The sequence below is a fragment of the Coturnix japonica genome, chromosome 12 (assembly GCF_054131305.1).
Source record: "Coturnix japonica strain WE chromosome 12, WE-NBRP24, whole genome shotgun sequence".
Lineage (NCBI taxonomy): Eukaryota > Metazoa > Chordata > Aves > Galliformes > Phasianidae > Coturnix > Coturnix japonica.
The window spans coordinates 14695923-14711930 of record NC_140674.1 but is presented as its reverse complement, the minus strand read 5'-3'; the positions used below and the strand labels follow the sequence as shown (position 1 = coordinate 14711930).

General features: G+C 40.2%; 1 protein-coding gene across 1 annotated transcript in view; it reads right to left on the bottom strand.

The window, feature by feature from the left end:
* PSMD1 (proteasome 26S subunit, non-ATPase 1) overlaps nt 1-16008 on the bottom strand; it is a 57391-nt gene that overhangs the window by 39235 nt on the left and 2148 nt on the right. Inside the window, exons 2-16 of the mRNA XM_015871677.3 lie at nt 15858-15901; nt 14751-14824; nt 14344-14513; nt 13631-13836; nt 13332-13475; nt 12511-12737; nt 12065-12125; nt 10539-10667; nt 9610-9698; nt 8872-8950; nt 8128-8301; nt 7114-7225; nt 6299-6495; nt 5648-5743; nt 5060-5124 (exon numbers count right to left, since the gene is read on the bottom strand). Coding sequence (XP_015727163.1) covers nt 5060-5124; nt 5648-5743; nt 6299-6495; nt 7114-7225; nt 8128-8301; nt 8872-8950; nt 9610-9698; nt 10539-10667; nt 12065-12125; nt 12511-12737; nt 13332-13475; nt 13631-13836; nt 14344-14513; nt 14751-14824; nt 15858-15901 — 1867 coding nt within the window. The remainder of the gene's footprint in view (nt 1-5059; nt 5125-5647; nt 5744-6298; nt 6496-7113; nt 7226-8127; nt 8302-8871; nt 8951-9609; nt 9699-10538; nt 10668-12064; nt 12126-12510; nt 12738-13331; nt 13476-13630; nt 13837-14343; nt 14514-14750; nt 14825-15857; nt 15902-16008) is intronic.

Below are 16008 nucleotides of genomic sequence, written 5' to 3'. Positions count from 1 at the left end.
TTCACCATCTTCAGCCTCTTGATTTAAACCTATGGAGTTTTTCTCTGCTTACACAGCACACAAACACACTACACTACTTCCTATAACTCTCTCCATTGACACCATAGATTCAAGAATGAGCTTTTCTTGTGTTGGGGTATCAGAAATGCAATCATGAGCTCCAGATACCAAAAGACACACCTTTCCATTCCACAAACCACAAAATCTGTTTCCAGGAGATTAAAAAACAACAACAACACAACAACCAACAAAACATTCCATATGTGGAAATCATCCCACTGCAGTTTTTTTCTATAAGGAAGAAGCCAGAACCTCCTTTGCACCCAAATTTGCCTCCATTACTCTCATATACAGACAAGCCTGGCATTGTCAGATTTGTCACAGAAAACTGTCCTTTGTTCTTTTCATACCAAGAAAATGAGTATGTAACAAAAATAGGGCCATAACACATCAATAACTAAAACAGAACAGGCAGTGCCTGGAACATCACTAACTTATATAAGCAAAGTTCCTTTTTTTGTGGCTTTTATAACTCCAGTAAAAGCTTTCCCTAATCCAGCACTATTCACACAAAACAGAAAAATTACGGATGGAATAGGTAGCTCACTTGAAACTAAAAAGTGCCTAAGAAACAACAGTAGTACATAGAACAGTACATACTGACAGTCCTGTTCTACTAAAAAAATTCACTGGACCGACGTCATAAGATGTCACTCTCAAACATCATAGCGGAAAATCAAGTCTTCCATTTGAGCACAAAAAGGAAAGAATTGTTCTTCACCATCCAGCAAACTTAACACAGTCTACAGTCTAGGAATTCTGGAACATCTGATAGTCCCCGACCTCTTTAGGAAGGGGATCAGATCCCAACAAGGTGCTGGAGTTCTTACAGTAAGCAGCCAGTTTGCTATTTTTGCCCCACAGTTTCCATTTACAGTAAAATTTCCAGCCCTGAATTTTCTTTTCTTCATATTTAATATTTTCAGAGCTCTTTAGTTACGCACTTTAGTTATGTACAGCATAAAGCTTAGGTATTTCTTCATCCATGGAACAGAAAGTACTAAAGATAACGTGTCCTTCCAACATTTATTTATATATATTTAATTTAAACCACATGCAAGTTTGAAACAGAGCCTGATGTAACAAATGCCAGAGAGCTCCAGGAGAAAGTATTAAAAATATCTCTGCGGTACTTACAGTAATCTTTCTCCTTCCTACCCTTTTTGGTGATAGCCACTGAGATTAGAATAAACTCTTAACTGCTTTTACTTCTCTTTCAGTAGTCAAAATTTGTTTAAGAGGATCCAGCAGTTAAAAGCCAGAATTGATGGACTGTTATGACTGTGGAAGACTCCTGTATCTAAACATATTTAAGAATCAAAAGCCTTTCATTAAATCTAATTACTTTGAAGTCCTGGGGGAAAGGGCTAGGAATAAAACAAAGCGAAGTCCTCAAACTTGTCTTCTAAGGAGAATGATGGCAGGGATGTCTTAAAACTGGGAAGCAAGATACACTGGATTAATAATCCCACCATCAGCAACAAATTAAAGCTTCCCTTTCCAGCAGTAACATCACAAATTCAGCATCTGGAAAGAACAAGAGGTAACTTAGTTCTCTTCTACCTGGGCCTGTTCTTGTTCACCTGTCTGTCTTCAGGTAGCAATGACAGTAGGAGTAACTGGCCACAAGCATCCCTTAGAGAATGACTCTAAGACCTCTTCGTAATCTATGGTTAGACCCCAAAAGACAGGAAACAATCCCCAGAAAGATGTATTTTGTCAAGCCAGCTCGATTTCAATAACCAGAAATACAAGCTCTGCACATAGCAGCAGTACTTAAATCGAGTCATAAACCTCAAAAGGACTCAAGACTAACCAAAAAGCCCAGTCTTCCTACCATAAAAAGTATTTCTGCATGCATAGAAACCCAACAGGAAGAACACACACATGTTCAGTTCAATAAGCTAAATGTTGATGGACCAGCAATTTCTATTCACTAGCTGTAAAAATGTATTCTCCCATGGTTGCTACTGCTTCATTCTTAGAGCAACATGCTGCCAGTCATTCAGGTAAGCACTAATCCATGCTAAGAGGTGAATGTTGTAAATTGGTAGATTTTATTTCTTTCACAACACGATAGAAAACTTAACACTGCAACTCCTAGGCGTAACTAAGTAACCTAGACTAGAACACCCCTTCTAAAATGGCAGCCAAACCTCAACCCATGAATTCTGAAGAACTAAGTCGCTTCACATTCTTTCGTTGGCTTTTCCAGTACGTGAAAAGCACACACACAATACTAAATAAATAAATAAAAAGCTTAAAATGTTAAAGTTAAGACAAAATACGGTTGGATTAAATGTTGTCGGATTTTACTATATTGTGTTCTATCACATTTTATTCTGTCAATGTGCTGCTCCATTAACTCTAGTCCTAAGAGTCAAGCTGTGCTCTTGAACGCACACAGGGCAGTATGATGTGCTGGCAAGGAAGACTCACATGGTAAGCAAACAGCAAAAAGCCTTACAGAATGCTGTTATGCAAACATATTCTATTACCTAAAAATAACTGTCTGTGTTACATTTATAACACTCTTAGTTCAAATCCAATATGAACACTTCTTTAGACAGATGTAACAAAAGGAGAAAAACTAGATATTCCTGACACAAATTTGTGGACTCCAGCTGTCAGGAACAGTCACATTCACCCATAGTGGTTTTGAGGAAATGACCACCCTCTGACCACACAGCTCCACCTTTATTTGGGTTCCATTATTCATATCAAAGGCACCAAGAGAAGCTCAAGTCTGTGCATTCCCTAAGTGCTGCTGTGCACAGCCCAGCAGATGGACTTACACCTCCAGCACAATCAATCCCACAGCAACAGCATGCATTCCTTAAGAAAAAGGCAGACCACATTAAATTCATTCTCCTGTTGTGTTCTCACAGGAGCTTCAGTCATGTTCCTTTACCTTAGATGAGCTTCACCCAAGCCAGGGCCTAGCCCACTGCACTGCAGAGCTGTTGACCTCCCATCAGAAAACACTTCCTTCACAAGCTCTATACATCCAGCAACCCTCAGATCACTGACCAGTATGGGGTACACTATTAATGGCCTTTAGCACAAGTAAATCCAATTAGACTTCAACAAAACAGTCCTAAGAAAGAGATGTCTTTTTAGTCATGAATTCTGACAAACTTATCAGCCCATTTGTTCTTTATACCTCTGCATGCCTGCAATTTTGATGTGGGATGGCACACACCATTAGCACTAAGTAACACTTTTGAGTGGACAAGAAACATAATGCAAAATCAACCTGCAGGTCCCTACACAGATGTTTAATATTTCCCTTCACGCACCAAGAGGCAAAACCTGCTAAAATTCCAATCCTTTCCTATCAAGCAACATGGATATTGGAATGGCTGTTACAACAAAATGTTCCTCCCTATTGTTCAGGCACATTTTGGACTGCTCTCCTCTGTGGAAAAAAAAGAAAGGTGGTAGAATAAGACCTGTATCATTGCACGACAGGTTAAAGATTCAGAAGTTAATGTAATTCATTTCCTCATTACTGACTGTGAAGACAACAGACCCAGAACTGGTTAAAATTCATAACTTAGGGCAACTTATGCAGATTTAGGGCTAGCACAGAGCTGTATCTGCAAACAGAATAGAGAACAAATAAAATGAGGTTCCAGATTTCTACATATCTGGCTAGATTTTAACCATTCAGAGAGACAATCTGAAGAAGCAGATAGGCTGCGGTGCTCCAAGAAACCTGATATATGGTGCAGGTCAGAGCCCTGACAGCTTGCTTTGGTAGGCAGCTATCTATACCTAGTTATGCTTTGCATCTGTTGAGAATAAAAATGATATTGAAACAGAGATCAAAAGTGCTCTGTCACAGCCTGTTCAGAAAAAAAAGATGCCAGCAACTATGGAAAGTCTGTGTGCAATTTTCCTTCTGTACACCAATGCAGAAGCCAATTTAACAGGTCCTTTGGCTACAGGAGAGACACATATCACTATGAAGCAAGGAATGACCTGTGCCCAGGAAAGCAACTGAGCAGAAGCTCTTGAGAGATGACTGCTGACCCCTGCTGACCACAATCACAACATGCTTCAGACAAATCAATGGAGCAGGGTAACTTCCGCGTGAGAAAGAACTTGGTTAATGACGAATTGACTGGTGGCATTAGTAACCCACTTTCTGAAGCTTTTAGCACCTCTTAGCATCTTGCTATAAGATGTATTTACAGACTATCACTAATGCACAAAGGATGGGAGCAAAGATTTTAGAAAATAACCATTGAATATTACAGTTCTGGGGCCAAGTATGCACCTCTTCCTCTCAGACTTTCTGAAAGGCTACTGCTTGGCTCAGTGCTCAGCCTGCAAATTCCTGCATTAACAGATGAAGACAGTTGAGTTTCTGGGGAGCTTTCCAATTTCCCCACTGATTAAAAAACCACCATGACAATAAACACATTCCCCAAAAAGACACACACACAAAGAACACCGTAAAAATCCCAAACCTACCCATCTTCCTACTTGCAGAACTGCAGAGCGCTACTACAAGAAGTCCAGTGATTTATCAGGGTTTAACAGCAGACACTTAAAAACCAAGAAAACACAGGCCATCTTGACATCCTTCTTCAAGTTAATCTCACCAGTCACCATCTCCAGGAACGTTTTAGCAACAAGACATTTGTCTGAGTAGCACTGCTTTGACGGGGTCTGGTACAAGCATTGTATAGTTAATTTTTTAATTAACTCTCAATCTTGCCAATATTAATTTTTCATTCTGTTTGTCAACTTAATTGTCTGAATAGTCAGATGAAGCTAGAAGGCCGGAAACCCACAAAAAGGCTCATTAAGTGTCTGTCGAATGTTTGTAGTTCTGATTGAGGTCTTATTCTCTCTGTTTTTTTTTACTTTCTAACATCCACTCAGCAAGTAATTGAGTTATTTAATGTTAGCAGCAGTGCAGCACACAATTCACACACAATAGGAGACAGCAAATCAAAAGCTGTGGAAGCGACTGAGGAAGATACAGTACCTGAACAGAATGAAACCAAGCGATTCAACAGCTGCACGCCTCACATCATCGTTCACATCACTCACCTGCAAAGCATTAAACAGGATATTCAGAACACAAATAAAATACTCGAGGACTCTGCAACATTTTGGAGCAGTTGCCAGGCACATCAGTTAATTGGGAAGATGGATATGTACAGAATGGAAGTAACAATCACACTAAGCCCCAGTTGAAAGAGCTTCACTCTTGTTCATGTACTGTGGCTACAAACTTATCAAAGAGAAGGAAGACCCCACCTCTTATGGCCTAAGTTGCTTTTTTTTGTACACCCTCCCCATCGTTATGCAGGCTGTTCACTGCAAACTTACAACTATTTTTACAATCATGTTTTGCTTTTACAAGACTTCTTTTTTGTGACATGAGGTTCTCTTGCTGAAAGTCTACTTATCCTAAAGTCAGAAAATCCTGCTATTTCCATTATCTTATTAAAGAAAGCTTCTATCACTTTGCACTTCTCTGATTGGGTCCAGAACAGCAACACTACAGACACAAGGCCTGTCAAAGTGATAGGCTTACTCTCTTATCATAAAGTAAGATCACAGTACTTACAGCCACGTGTAGCAGGCGTCTGATAGCCTTGTTATTCCCTGAGCCACAGTATGCCATAGCAACCGTATACATGCCAGAACGACGGAGAATTGGATCCTGGAAAAGAAAACATCAATATTTAGCTCTACCCAATTAGGGACTCAGTTATTCCAAATATCTGTTCTGCTCTTATGCTTGGAAGCTGCAAGCAGACAGCCTCAATGCTTTCCTGTTTCTTGTGGATCAGTAATAGAACAGTTATAAGGGGGGGATATCATCTAACAATTTCACTAGGACAGAAAGTTGCTATGACATAGGATGCTAGAGAGTTTCAGGAATATGTGTTACTCTGCTTTCTGTTCATTATCTGCTTTTGAACAGGCAAAGCATGACCTACCTACAGTCAGTCCTATCTGTTTTAATCACTACACCCTCTTCTGCTCCTTGCTGCTCACTCTGTTACGAAAGCTAAGTATCAGATAAGGAAATATAAGACCAAGACTGCTGTTGTATCTTCTTTTATCAGGGTGAGGCAACACATGAAACTGATCGACTTCAAATCTACGTAAGAACTTCCGGGAACAAAACAACCAGCCCACTACAGCTTGAGACTTCAGAGAAAGACAGGAGGATTATCTGTTTAACAAAGTGACCTGACACAGTTAAACTCACCTTATCTCTGCAAAGACTCTCAATGAGAGCATCTGCCTCTTCCATCCTCCCATACATGACCAGAGCAATTCCAACAGCAAGACCTCGCAAAATCTTCTCATGTTGGGTTTCCTGTGCGTAGCCAACCATGTCCTCAATGGCCTGAGCATTTTTAGAGCCCAACATAACCAGTCCCAGTGCCAGGCCAGCTGCCTCACCTGCACAGCACAGAAGAGCAAAATTAAGCAAACACAGCTTCTAAAAAGCAGCAAATATTACACCTAGAGAATAACACAGGACAGAAGCCAAGAGATCACTTTAAGGGCACCATGCCCAGCAATCCCAGTATTCATGAGCATGGATGCCTGCAAAGATAACCCACTAGTCACTAACCCAATAGTCACAAAACTTGGTGACCTTCCACTTTGAGTCCAAATTTCTCTTCCTTGGGCCAACAGATGCTGAGATAATTTTCCTGTGATCACCAGCCCTCACAAGCTTCTTTAAGCCTGTTTCTCAGCAAAAAATTAAGGCACGTGGCTTACACTGTATGTATATAAGCACATGATAAAGTTAAGAATAAACAACCTCTTACTTTGTTCTAAAGAGCTACCATATCTTACTAATGGTTGGTACAGTGCCACAGATCAGTCTTGATGGGACCTCTGACCATTAGGGCAACATAACTAAAGAACCATGCTGATCAGGAAAAGGTTCATTAACAAAATGCAACTAAGGCAACCCACAAGTGGCCTATGTTACTAACAGGAAACCTGGAGAAAAACAGGTGTGCTAAGGCCTCAGGTGGTTATCTGCTCTGAAAGCTGAACATTTACCTGTCACTGCATCATCCTGGTACAGATTTGTTTTCAGTAAATCATACACATCCTGACGTGCTGTCCCCATGGCAGCCAGACCCAAACCCAAGCTGCCACCGTGTCGGACAATCTACAGAGAAACGTATACAAGTTGAGTCACCATAAAGCAGTAACAATCTGGCTTCAGCTGAAATAACATCTTTTCATCAGTATAAACCTGCAAACTTTTAGCTCCAAAACACTCACAGTGATCTCCTGACCTGTTAAAAAAAAGTTACTTCTACCTCCTAAGGCAGAAACTCTGTTGAAAGAAGCTGAATTAAAAATGGCATTTCAAAGCCAATAAATGAGCATTAGAAGCCTTCCACAAGACATTCTAGTAGCTCTTTTCCCCCCACAGAGACTTAGGAAGTACCATAAAGTTGTACTGTGCATAAACATTGCTGCCTAATAACAACATTTAAATTACAAGTTAAATCAGAACCCACTTGAACTGCTTTCCTCTTCTGTTGTTCTACAAAAGATACAGGAAAGGCACCTTATTTACAGTAAGATGAATGGGATAAATTTACAGAATTTTCAATGATGCAGTTTGAATTTCTCAGAAGAGAATACAGGAACATGCTAAGAAAAGCATTAATTGATTCCAACTGAAAAGGTGACCTTTAATTAACCTTTCATCATTAAGTATTGAAGTAAAGCTTTTTTTTGTGTGTGTGTAAGAAGCAATAAATGTACAGGGTTCCATGGCTTACTCATTTGACAACTAGGCCATTAACAAAGCTTGAATAGTGCAGGTCTAGTAGCAGTGCAAAGTAAATAACTAATTGGTAAGAGAAACGAAGAAAGATTCACTGTCGTACACATAAGAACTTCCTAAAAATCTAATCTAAACTGTAAGCAAAAGGTTATTAAAACCCACAGAAGATCACCGCTGTCACGTTCTTTCTTACTTCTAACCACCCCACTTTTAAATCAGCTGGCACCATTCTAAGTTTTCCCAATGAAACAGGTTAATTACTGAACACATACATCATTACTGGCATTCTTCAGCTGGTTCAACAAATAGTCAATGATGTCACCACCGTGGTTTGCATGAATGAGACCCAAGGCATAGAGGCCTCCACCCTCCTGGTACGCTGAGCCTGGAGAGGTGTCCTTGGGTAGGTACGTTGCCATTAGCTGGAGTGCTTCTTTCTCATGTCCCTGCATGTCCAATGTCCAGCACCAAGGGAAAACAATGAGAAGTGAAAGGTGAAAACAGCAGATACAAACATTTTGCTACACTTAAACTAGTCATTACTTTATTTAAAAAAAATAAAAATAAAGTAAATAAAAATAAAAATAAAAAAGTGCCTTTGAGTGCAAAGAATCCTTCTGCACAAAAATCTTATTCACCCCAGTACAAGAATCTGCAACCACTTGATCACTCATCTAAATCAGGACAAATCCTAGCTAGAAACTACACTGATTTATTCACTAGAGCACTTCAATGAGGATCAAAACACATAAAACCATTGCAAAGACTTCTAATTATTTCAAAATAGCTTTATAAGTGACATGGGGATTTAAATCTATCCACCCAGCAAGAGACTCCTCCCACCCAGCATCCCTGACAGATGTTCCATCCATCAGGGAAAAGGCATAACTGAGATGCATCAGTTGAGCTGTACACAGAATTACAGACATCATTTTGAGTCCCCACTTCAGCATTTTCAGTGTTCACAAGTAAATCACTCCTACTGAACAGAGAGGAATGAATGAATGCATCACTACCTTGTGTATAACACCCAAGCTGGCAGTAGCAGTAAACTTAGCCCAATTAGTGGCCCTGGCCAGCCACTCCAAATTGTCTCTGCAAGACAAAAAGATACAGGTTAGACAAAGTTTTACACACTGTCCGTTCTTCAGCCTGCAAACAACATCTCATAGCACCTAACACTGCTTTCAAAAAAGAAAGTAGCTCCAAAAAGCAAGAAGGCCAGTCATAATAGCACTTTGTAGAACTCTCCCCCTTCATCAGCCCTGATTCTTGACTAGTATTGGTCAAACTTGTAGATATCAGTGATTTCAGTGAAGGATGGAGAACAGCCAATCAATATGCAGCCTATTAGTTCTGTGGGAAAAGCCTGCTCAGTTTCTGGGGCTTTCCTCAATTCCTGGGTAAGGTCTCCTGATATTTCTCTCCCCACAGTAACCCAAGTCAGCCTCTACCAGCAAAGATATATCAACAGTTCAGAAAACTTCCAATTTCTCTCCATACAGAAAGAACATTAGTTCCAGATCTCCAGCCTCCCATCTGCTCACACAGTAACTGTTCAAATAAAGCCAATTCGTGAGGACAGAAAAAAAAACTAATCAGTTCTCACTTCTTCCCTCAAACATTAGTTTCCAGACCCTTTCTTATTCTAAGCCCAGAGTTTTGCAGACACTCTTTGGAAACTATCAGGTGAAGTAGGGCAACAATGTTGTTCAAACCACCCCTGACACTGCTTTTCCTTGCCACAGATTTACCTCAGGAACTGGTCACTGGTTGTACCACAGTGCATAAAGGAGTTCGCTATAACTGTTGCTGTGTGACACACGGAATTCCGTACTGCATCCTGAAAGAACAAAACCAATCACAGTATCACCAGCCAGCAGAAGACATGCCCTCAGTCACTTCATATGCTTGCCAGTACATTAGAAATATGGGTTGTAATTAGGCCCAATTTAACCAGCAATTTCCCTTCAATCAGAGTTAATAGATCATAGACAATACATTCTAATACACCCTCAACCCATCTTTCCAGTGCAGATCTACCCTTTCTAGGAGTTTGTCAGAGGCACAATTGCTTTGACTGCTGCTTAACTGAAGCACCCCACTTATGGTTTCCCAAAGCAAGCGTGGCAGAGTGTGCACTGATGATGTTTTCAAGTGTTTTATCAGTCTATCTTCAATGTAGAATTATCTCTGAGCACTCAAGGATTTATTTAATGTCAAACTGAAAGCATGATCTTACAAACCAATCCGAGACACCAAAACACTGTAATCTATAGTCCTTGTTGACCCCCTCTCTTCCCAGCATGTGCTTGCACAGTATCAGCTGGAGGGTGAGGTGGTCAATCTCATTCTCAAATAAACAAACCAGAGACCAGTTTCTCTTATCAGTTATCAGAATGAAGCAACACACTAATAACAGCCAGTCAACATTAGGTCACAGCAGCTGAATGTGAAACAATTTGCTTATATGGCCCTTTCCATGGTGCTATCAGCTCTTCCCTGGCCTCACAAGTTCTAGTTTTAAATGTTAACATATTCCAAACAAAACAGATTTGAATCTTCAAAAGAGTGAGGTCATTCTAAGACAGTAAGCTTTTGTATTGACCTCACTACTGTTATTTTACAAGTAAGAGAATGAATCACACAAATCCAAGACAACTAGATTTACAAAGCCTCTTACCTTTGTGTTTTTGAGGATCATGAGGTCTGTGTTGTTGTTTCGTATTAAAAATTGCAGATGTAACTCAATAGCCATTTCCCCACTTAAAATTTTAATCATTTTTGAGATCTGGTCCTTGGGTTCTGGGTTCTTTGAATACAAAGAAACAAAACACAGTTCATGAAAACCCAATCTGGTATATTCACAACGCCATATTCCAAAATCTGACTCTCTTTAGGACTGAAAGGACATTGCTAAAAGGACAACACCAACTCTCAGATAACCCACAGCTCCTTTCTGCACAAGAGTGCAGGCAGGAGAAGAGAATCTATGAAAGGCGATGTATGCTTTAATTGAAAGCAAGACATATCAGTGACATCTGATTTTCTGCAAGCAACCATATTTGGTCTTACAGATAAGATGAGTCTCCTGCAAGAGGCAACCACTGTTATAAATACGAACCTGCATTTTCATGGTAGTTTTATTAAAAAGGACCACCAAACCACAACGCTTTACCCCATCCTACTGACCTTCTTTTGAGCTAAAGACTTCATTTAGAACAGAAGCTGGCAGAACTATGATTCCTAATGCATTCATCTTCCAAAGCCCTTTGAGAATGCCTCCTTCTTCCTCACTGTGGCACAGTTTACACAGTTTAAGTCCCAGATGAAGTACATTTGAGAATGATGAAAACTATACTGCAGCTCTCTGGCCCTATTAGCTGGTCAGAGAACAGCAAAAGGAACGTAGTACAGCCCTTGAACTAATCCTCTCAATTATTCCTTTGTACTTATCATTCTGAACTGTGGAAGATTAAGCTCAAGAATTTCTGGCCACAAAAACCATTTTTATGTACTTATCCCTTGGCAAAGGCAGCAATACCAGCTCAGCAGAAATTGATTTGAGACACCTTTAGTGCACAAGTGCACAGGTTCCTCAGAGGCAGCAAGAAATTTCACTCCAGAATATAAGGAGAAACAAAAGAACGATGTCACCACGCTAGACAGAAAAATCTCCCCTTATGGAAAAGAAACAATGTTTTTATTAGCAACCCCTTCTCCCATTCCTGTAGGGTATCAGCCCTACCTGGCCAAAACTGCAGCTGGATTTCAAAAAAAGGAGAAAAACACCCAAGCCAAATTAATTAAGCAGCTAAGGTTCACCTGGATTTCACAAGAATAAAACATCCAGCTGGTTAATTAGCTAATTTATCAGGAAAGCCTCTCAGCAGGAGTCAAATCACAGGCCCTTTGTTCCAGGAGTTCATTATTGCAACAAAAAGCAAAGGCATAAAGCAAGTCTTTCTGCTTCTGTTCCAATTTTTAGACCAAGTAATTCAATCTGAAAATTCCTCCAGCTTTCAGTATCTAAAATGCTGGACTCTTAGACTGCCAGTTACCTGGTCCTCAGAGGCTGTCTGTCAGCTTGACTCAAGGCAAAACAGAAATGAAACTCCATTTTGCATTAGTCAAACCAATCCAAAAACCCCACAGATTCAAACACAAAAGAACAATTAAGCAAGGCATGTTCTTGGAAATGGCACTCACAATTTCTGATGACTTCCCCACACAGACGCTTCCTGGCTTCTCTTCTGCTTCCATAGCATCACTAAATAAAAATAAAAATCCAAAAATGCAACCCAGTTCAGCACTTGTAACCAGCCAAGCTCTGTAATAACAGCTAAACGCTACCCAATATAGTAGATCAGGATTTAGAGATGACAGCTGGAAATAATGTGACAGACAAGGGCTGAAACACGCAAGTGCACCTTGCTTGTCTAAACTGCAAAGAAAATGCATTTTTTCAAACAGTGAACTCATTCAGTGGCAACATTCCATTTCACCCCGAACAAATACCACATTTTGTCTATTACACTAGCTTAAATAGAGTAACTCAATATCTTGTAATGGAGAGGCATGCACAGAACAGGAGGCTCCAGGAGAGAAAAACTGTAACTGAGCAGCTAAGTCTCTTCTCAAGCCAATGCCCCCACCTGTCTTTCTCTGACCCAGGGACAGTGCCTGTGTTGGTGGATCCAGGCACAGAGGCAATAGGAGTTCCAACAGTGCGAAGATTTTGGATCACAGAAGACAAGAACTGCTGGCTAGCACTTTCATACAGGTCAAAGCAAATCTGATAAGCCATCAGGAGGTTATCTTCCTTCACTAGTTTTTCCAAGATGTCACTTACAGCCTGTGGGTCATCCAAGAATATCAGGCACTGAGGGTGAGGAAGAGAAACAGAAAAGAAAAAAAATCAGAATAAGACACAATATATCTCAGAATGAAAAAGTAATACCACATAAGGCAACAGAGAAAATGGAATGTGGCTTCAAATGCTGCTTCCATGGAATATCTTTTCAGAGAAAGCAGAAAATAAGAATCTACAGAATTCTCACTGATTAGTTTAAAAATGAGACCGAGTATGATAAGCTCAAGATATGTGATTCAGGCCATCCTATTTATGCAGCTTTATCTTTGAAGGTTGATAAAAAGAATTTCCAAAGCACACAGAATATCAGTCATTTTGGAGGGCTGTTTCAGCTCAAATGCAAATGCAACAGGCACAGCACTCCTAAGCCATGTGTAGATGGCATATCAATACAGATGGACAATTCCTCATCTGTTGACCACATGTAGAGTATTTACATCTCTTTCCTCGTGTTCATTATGATTTATATTTGAATCATGCAATAAGGAGAAGCCCTTTCATTTAAATGGTCAGAAATGAAACACTGCTAGATGTATTTGATTTGACATCTACAAAGAATAACAACTTTTGAGTCATCTTTAAACAGCACTCCGAGAAGTTTACCTGGCACACGTTGATGAAATCTGGCTTCTCCAGATTCATGTAGATTTTAACTAGAACTCTCAAGACTTTATTACGAAACTGTTTGTTCTGCATCAGAGACATACAGAGCTTCAAGCTGTAGGCCAACATCCCAGGAACATCATTCTGAAATGAAATTCAGGGATATGAAGTTTGGGTTTGAACTGCCAAAGCAGGATTTATAAATTAGGACAAATCTACCAACTTTCCATTTCAAAACAGCAGAGAAAAACATGCACACACAAAACCTCACAGCTTCATATTTCAGAAAAAGCTTATACCGATTCGAGGATGGTTTTCTCAAAGATGTCAAGCCTGCGTGTCTCCAGAGCAATGCCAATTGCCTGCTTGTACTTGTGGTCATCCAAGCAGCGCTGGAACATTTTGTTCACTATGCCTTCTAGCCTTCCATCAACAGGTTTCTTCTCCCCTTCTGGCAGCTCTGCATTCTCCACACACTGCTTGGTATAGTGGTCGATACATTTTGCTGGAATGATATTAAATATAGAGAAAAAGATGTCAGCTTCCTACAGGTTTACAGTTTTCACATAGGTTGGAAAACAAGGTGAGCAGCTGGTTTTATTAGATGATTATTCCCAAAGCTCTGCTGACACTGACAACGTGAGAAAAAAAAATGAGAGAAGGGAAAAGACACAAAGTAATTTTGCTGTTAGGAACTTGCAGTGGAACAACAGTAGGAAAAGTAGGAAACTGTAGGAATTGTAGGAAAAGTTGCTGTTTTGAAGCAAAACATTCAGGGGATTGCCTTCATTAGAAGTAGGAAAAGACTGCCATAAGTTCTCAGTCAGTTCTACTATGGGATCTCAACATGGATGGGAAAACAAGACAAAAATAAACTGAGTAACAGTAGAAGCAGCAACAGTTTGAACACAAGGAGAGGAATACAGAGAAAAACAGCTAAAGCAAGGGAATCTCTACACTATGGTAGTTCTGGTAACACAAAGGCTTCTCTTCAGCAGCAGCAGTTGTTTACCAATGATCGTTTCCACATATTCCGAGTTGTCGTTGACGTTGAAGAGGTCACCTGCTCCCAGGGCATAGTTCAACGATTCCTCAAAAGCTCCCAAGTGGTAAAACACCTTGGAAGCAACCAAGGCAGCAAACTGCCGGCTCCGGAAGCCCTCATCTTCATAGAGAACTTCACTGAAAAAAAGAGAGGGAAGGGCATCATCTTTGTGCTCAGTTCTCTTAAAGGCCACATGACTAGTCAGTGATCTTTCATCTTTGGGACTACACTTTCAACACCATGCTCCTTTAAAATTAATGCTTTCCAGAAAGTACCACCCTATAGCCACCACCAGGCAAGGAGAACTACATGCACTTGCTGTATCATTTTCTCTTAAAGCAGAACACCCTGCACTAATGAGTGCTTTTTCTTACATTTTGTCCACTGACTCGGAGATTTCCGCCCAAAAGTCATTGACAACAGCATTCAGCTTCTGAAGAGCAAACTCCTACAAATAATAATAAAAAGTTATATTACACAAAGAACGCATTTGTTACCTTTCCTCATCAAGAAATGGTTTGTGATGTAGTACTAACACGATAAGAACTGATCCACTCAAACAGCAAGTTCTACTTTTAAAGAGCTCTGCAAACACTGGCTGGTCTTTGCAACTCTTTTGCAAAGAAATGGCTGCTCCATTGAAGTGCAGAGGAGCCTGATGCTCCTTCTCATAGTCTCTCTGTGAGGTCTGCCTGGCTAAAACAACTGGCAGCCCAAACTCCTTAAAATGCAGTTTTCAAAGGGTCTGTGGCAACCTTAATGTAGCACAAAGAACACAAGCCTATGGTCTACAAGAGCCAACGCTATTAATTAACTTGGACACTGTGCTTTACCAGATGAATGATATGCAGGCTATAAACAGCCCACTTCCAACCAGTTCAGAACAAAGCAGGTCTAATTCAAATCTATCACCATTTATGTCTGTTTTGAAGCAAAGCATTCAGGAGATTGCTTTCATTATAAGATGCATCCCTCCTTCTTAAAAGGATACACAAACTGTGCTCAACCAACCACAGAGCATCACCAATGCATCACTTCGGGTGTTTGGTGTTGTCCTGTGGATTCCAATCTCTGTGGGCTGCAGAATTCCTGCTGCTGTTATCTTCTCTTATGACTAATGTAACTTTCTTTCAAAAGAAAACTCTAAGTGTGATTATTATTTCACATGCCTGCAATTGTGCTAACAACTCTGCAGCTCTGAATTTCACATAGTCAAAATGCAGTCTCTGGTACACATTTAAGCAATAGAGTCCCACTATGATTAGAAAAGCAGAGGTTTCAGTAAAGCTCCAGTCTGTTCTATATTCAAAACAAGGAAGTTTGACATCTGTTATGTTTCATCCTTGCTTTCAGGCTGGATGCGACTTGCAGCCCACCTGTTGCTGGCTGAGAGTTACAGTTACTGAGATCCAAGCATTTCTGACATAAAGCTCAAAAGCAATGCATTTCACATTACTTTTTTGCCAAACTGAGCCCCTTACCTTGAGCTTCGGCTCTTCTTCATCCAGAAGAGAGATAATTCCAGCTGCAAAGCAAGACCACAGTCAGTTCTGGACTGCTTTAGATGTGAATGCGTCATTTAGTTCAAAAACAAAAGAACAGGAAAGAAAGCTGTTGCTGGAATGCTGGTAA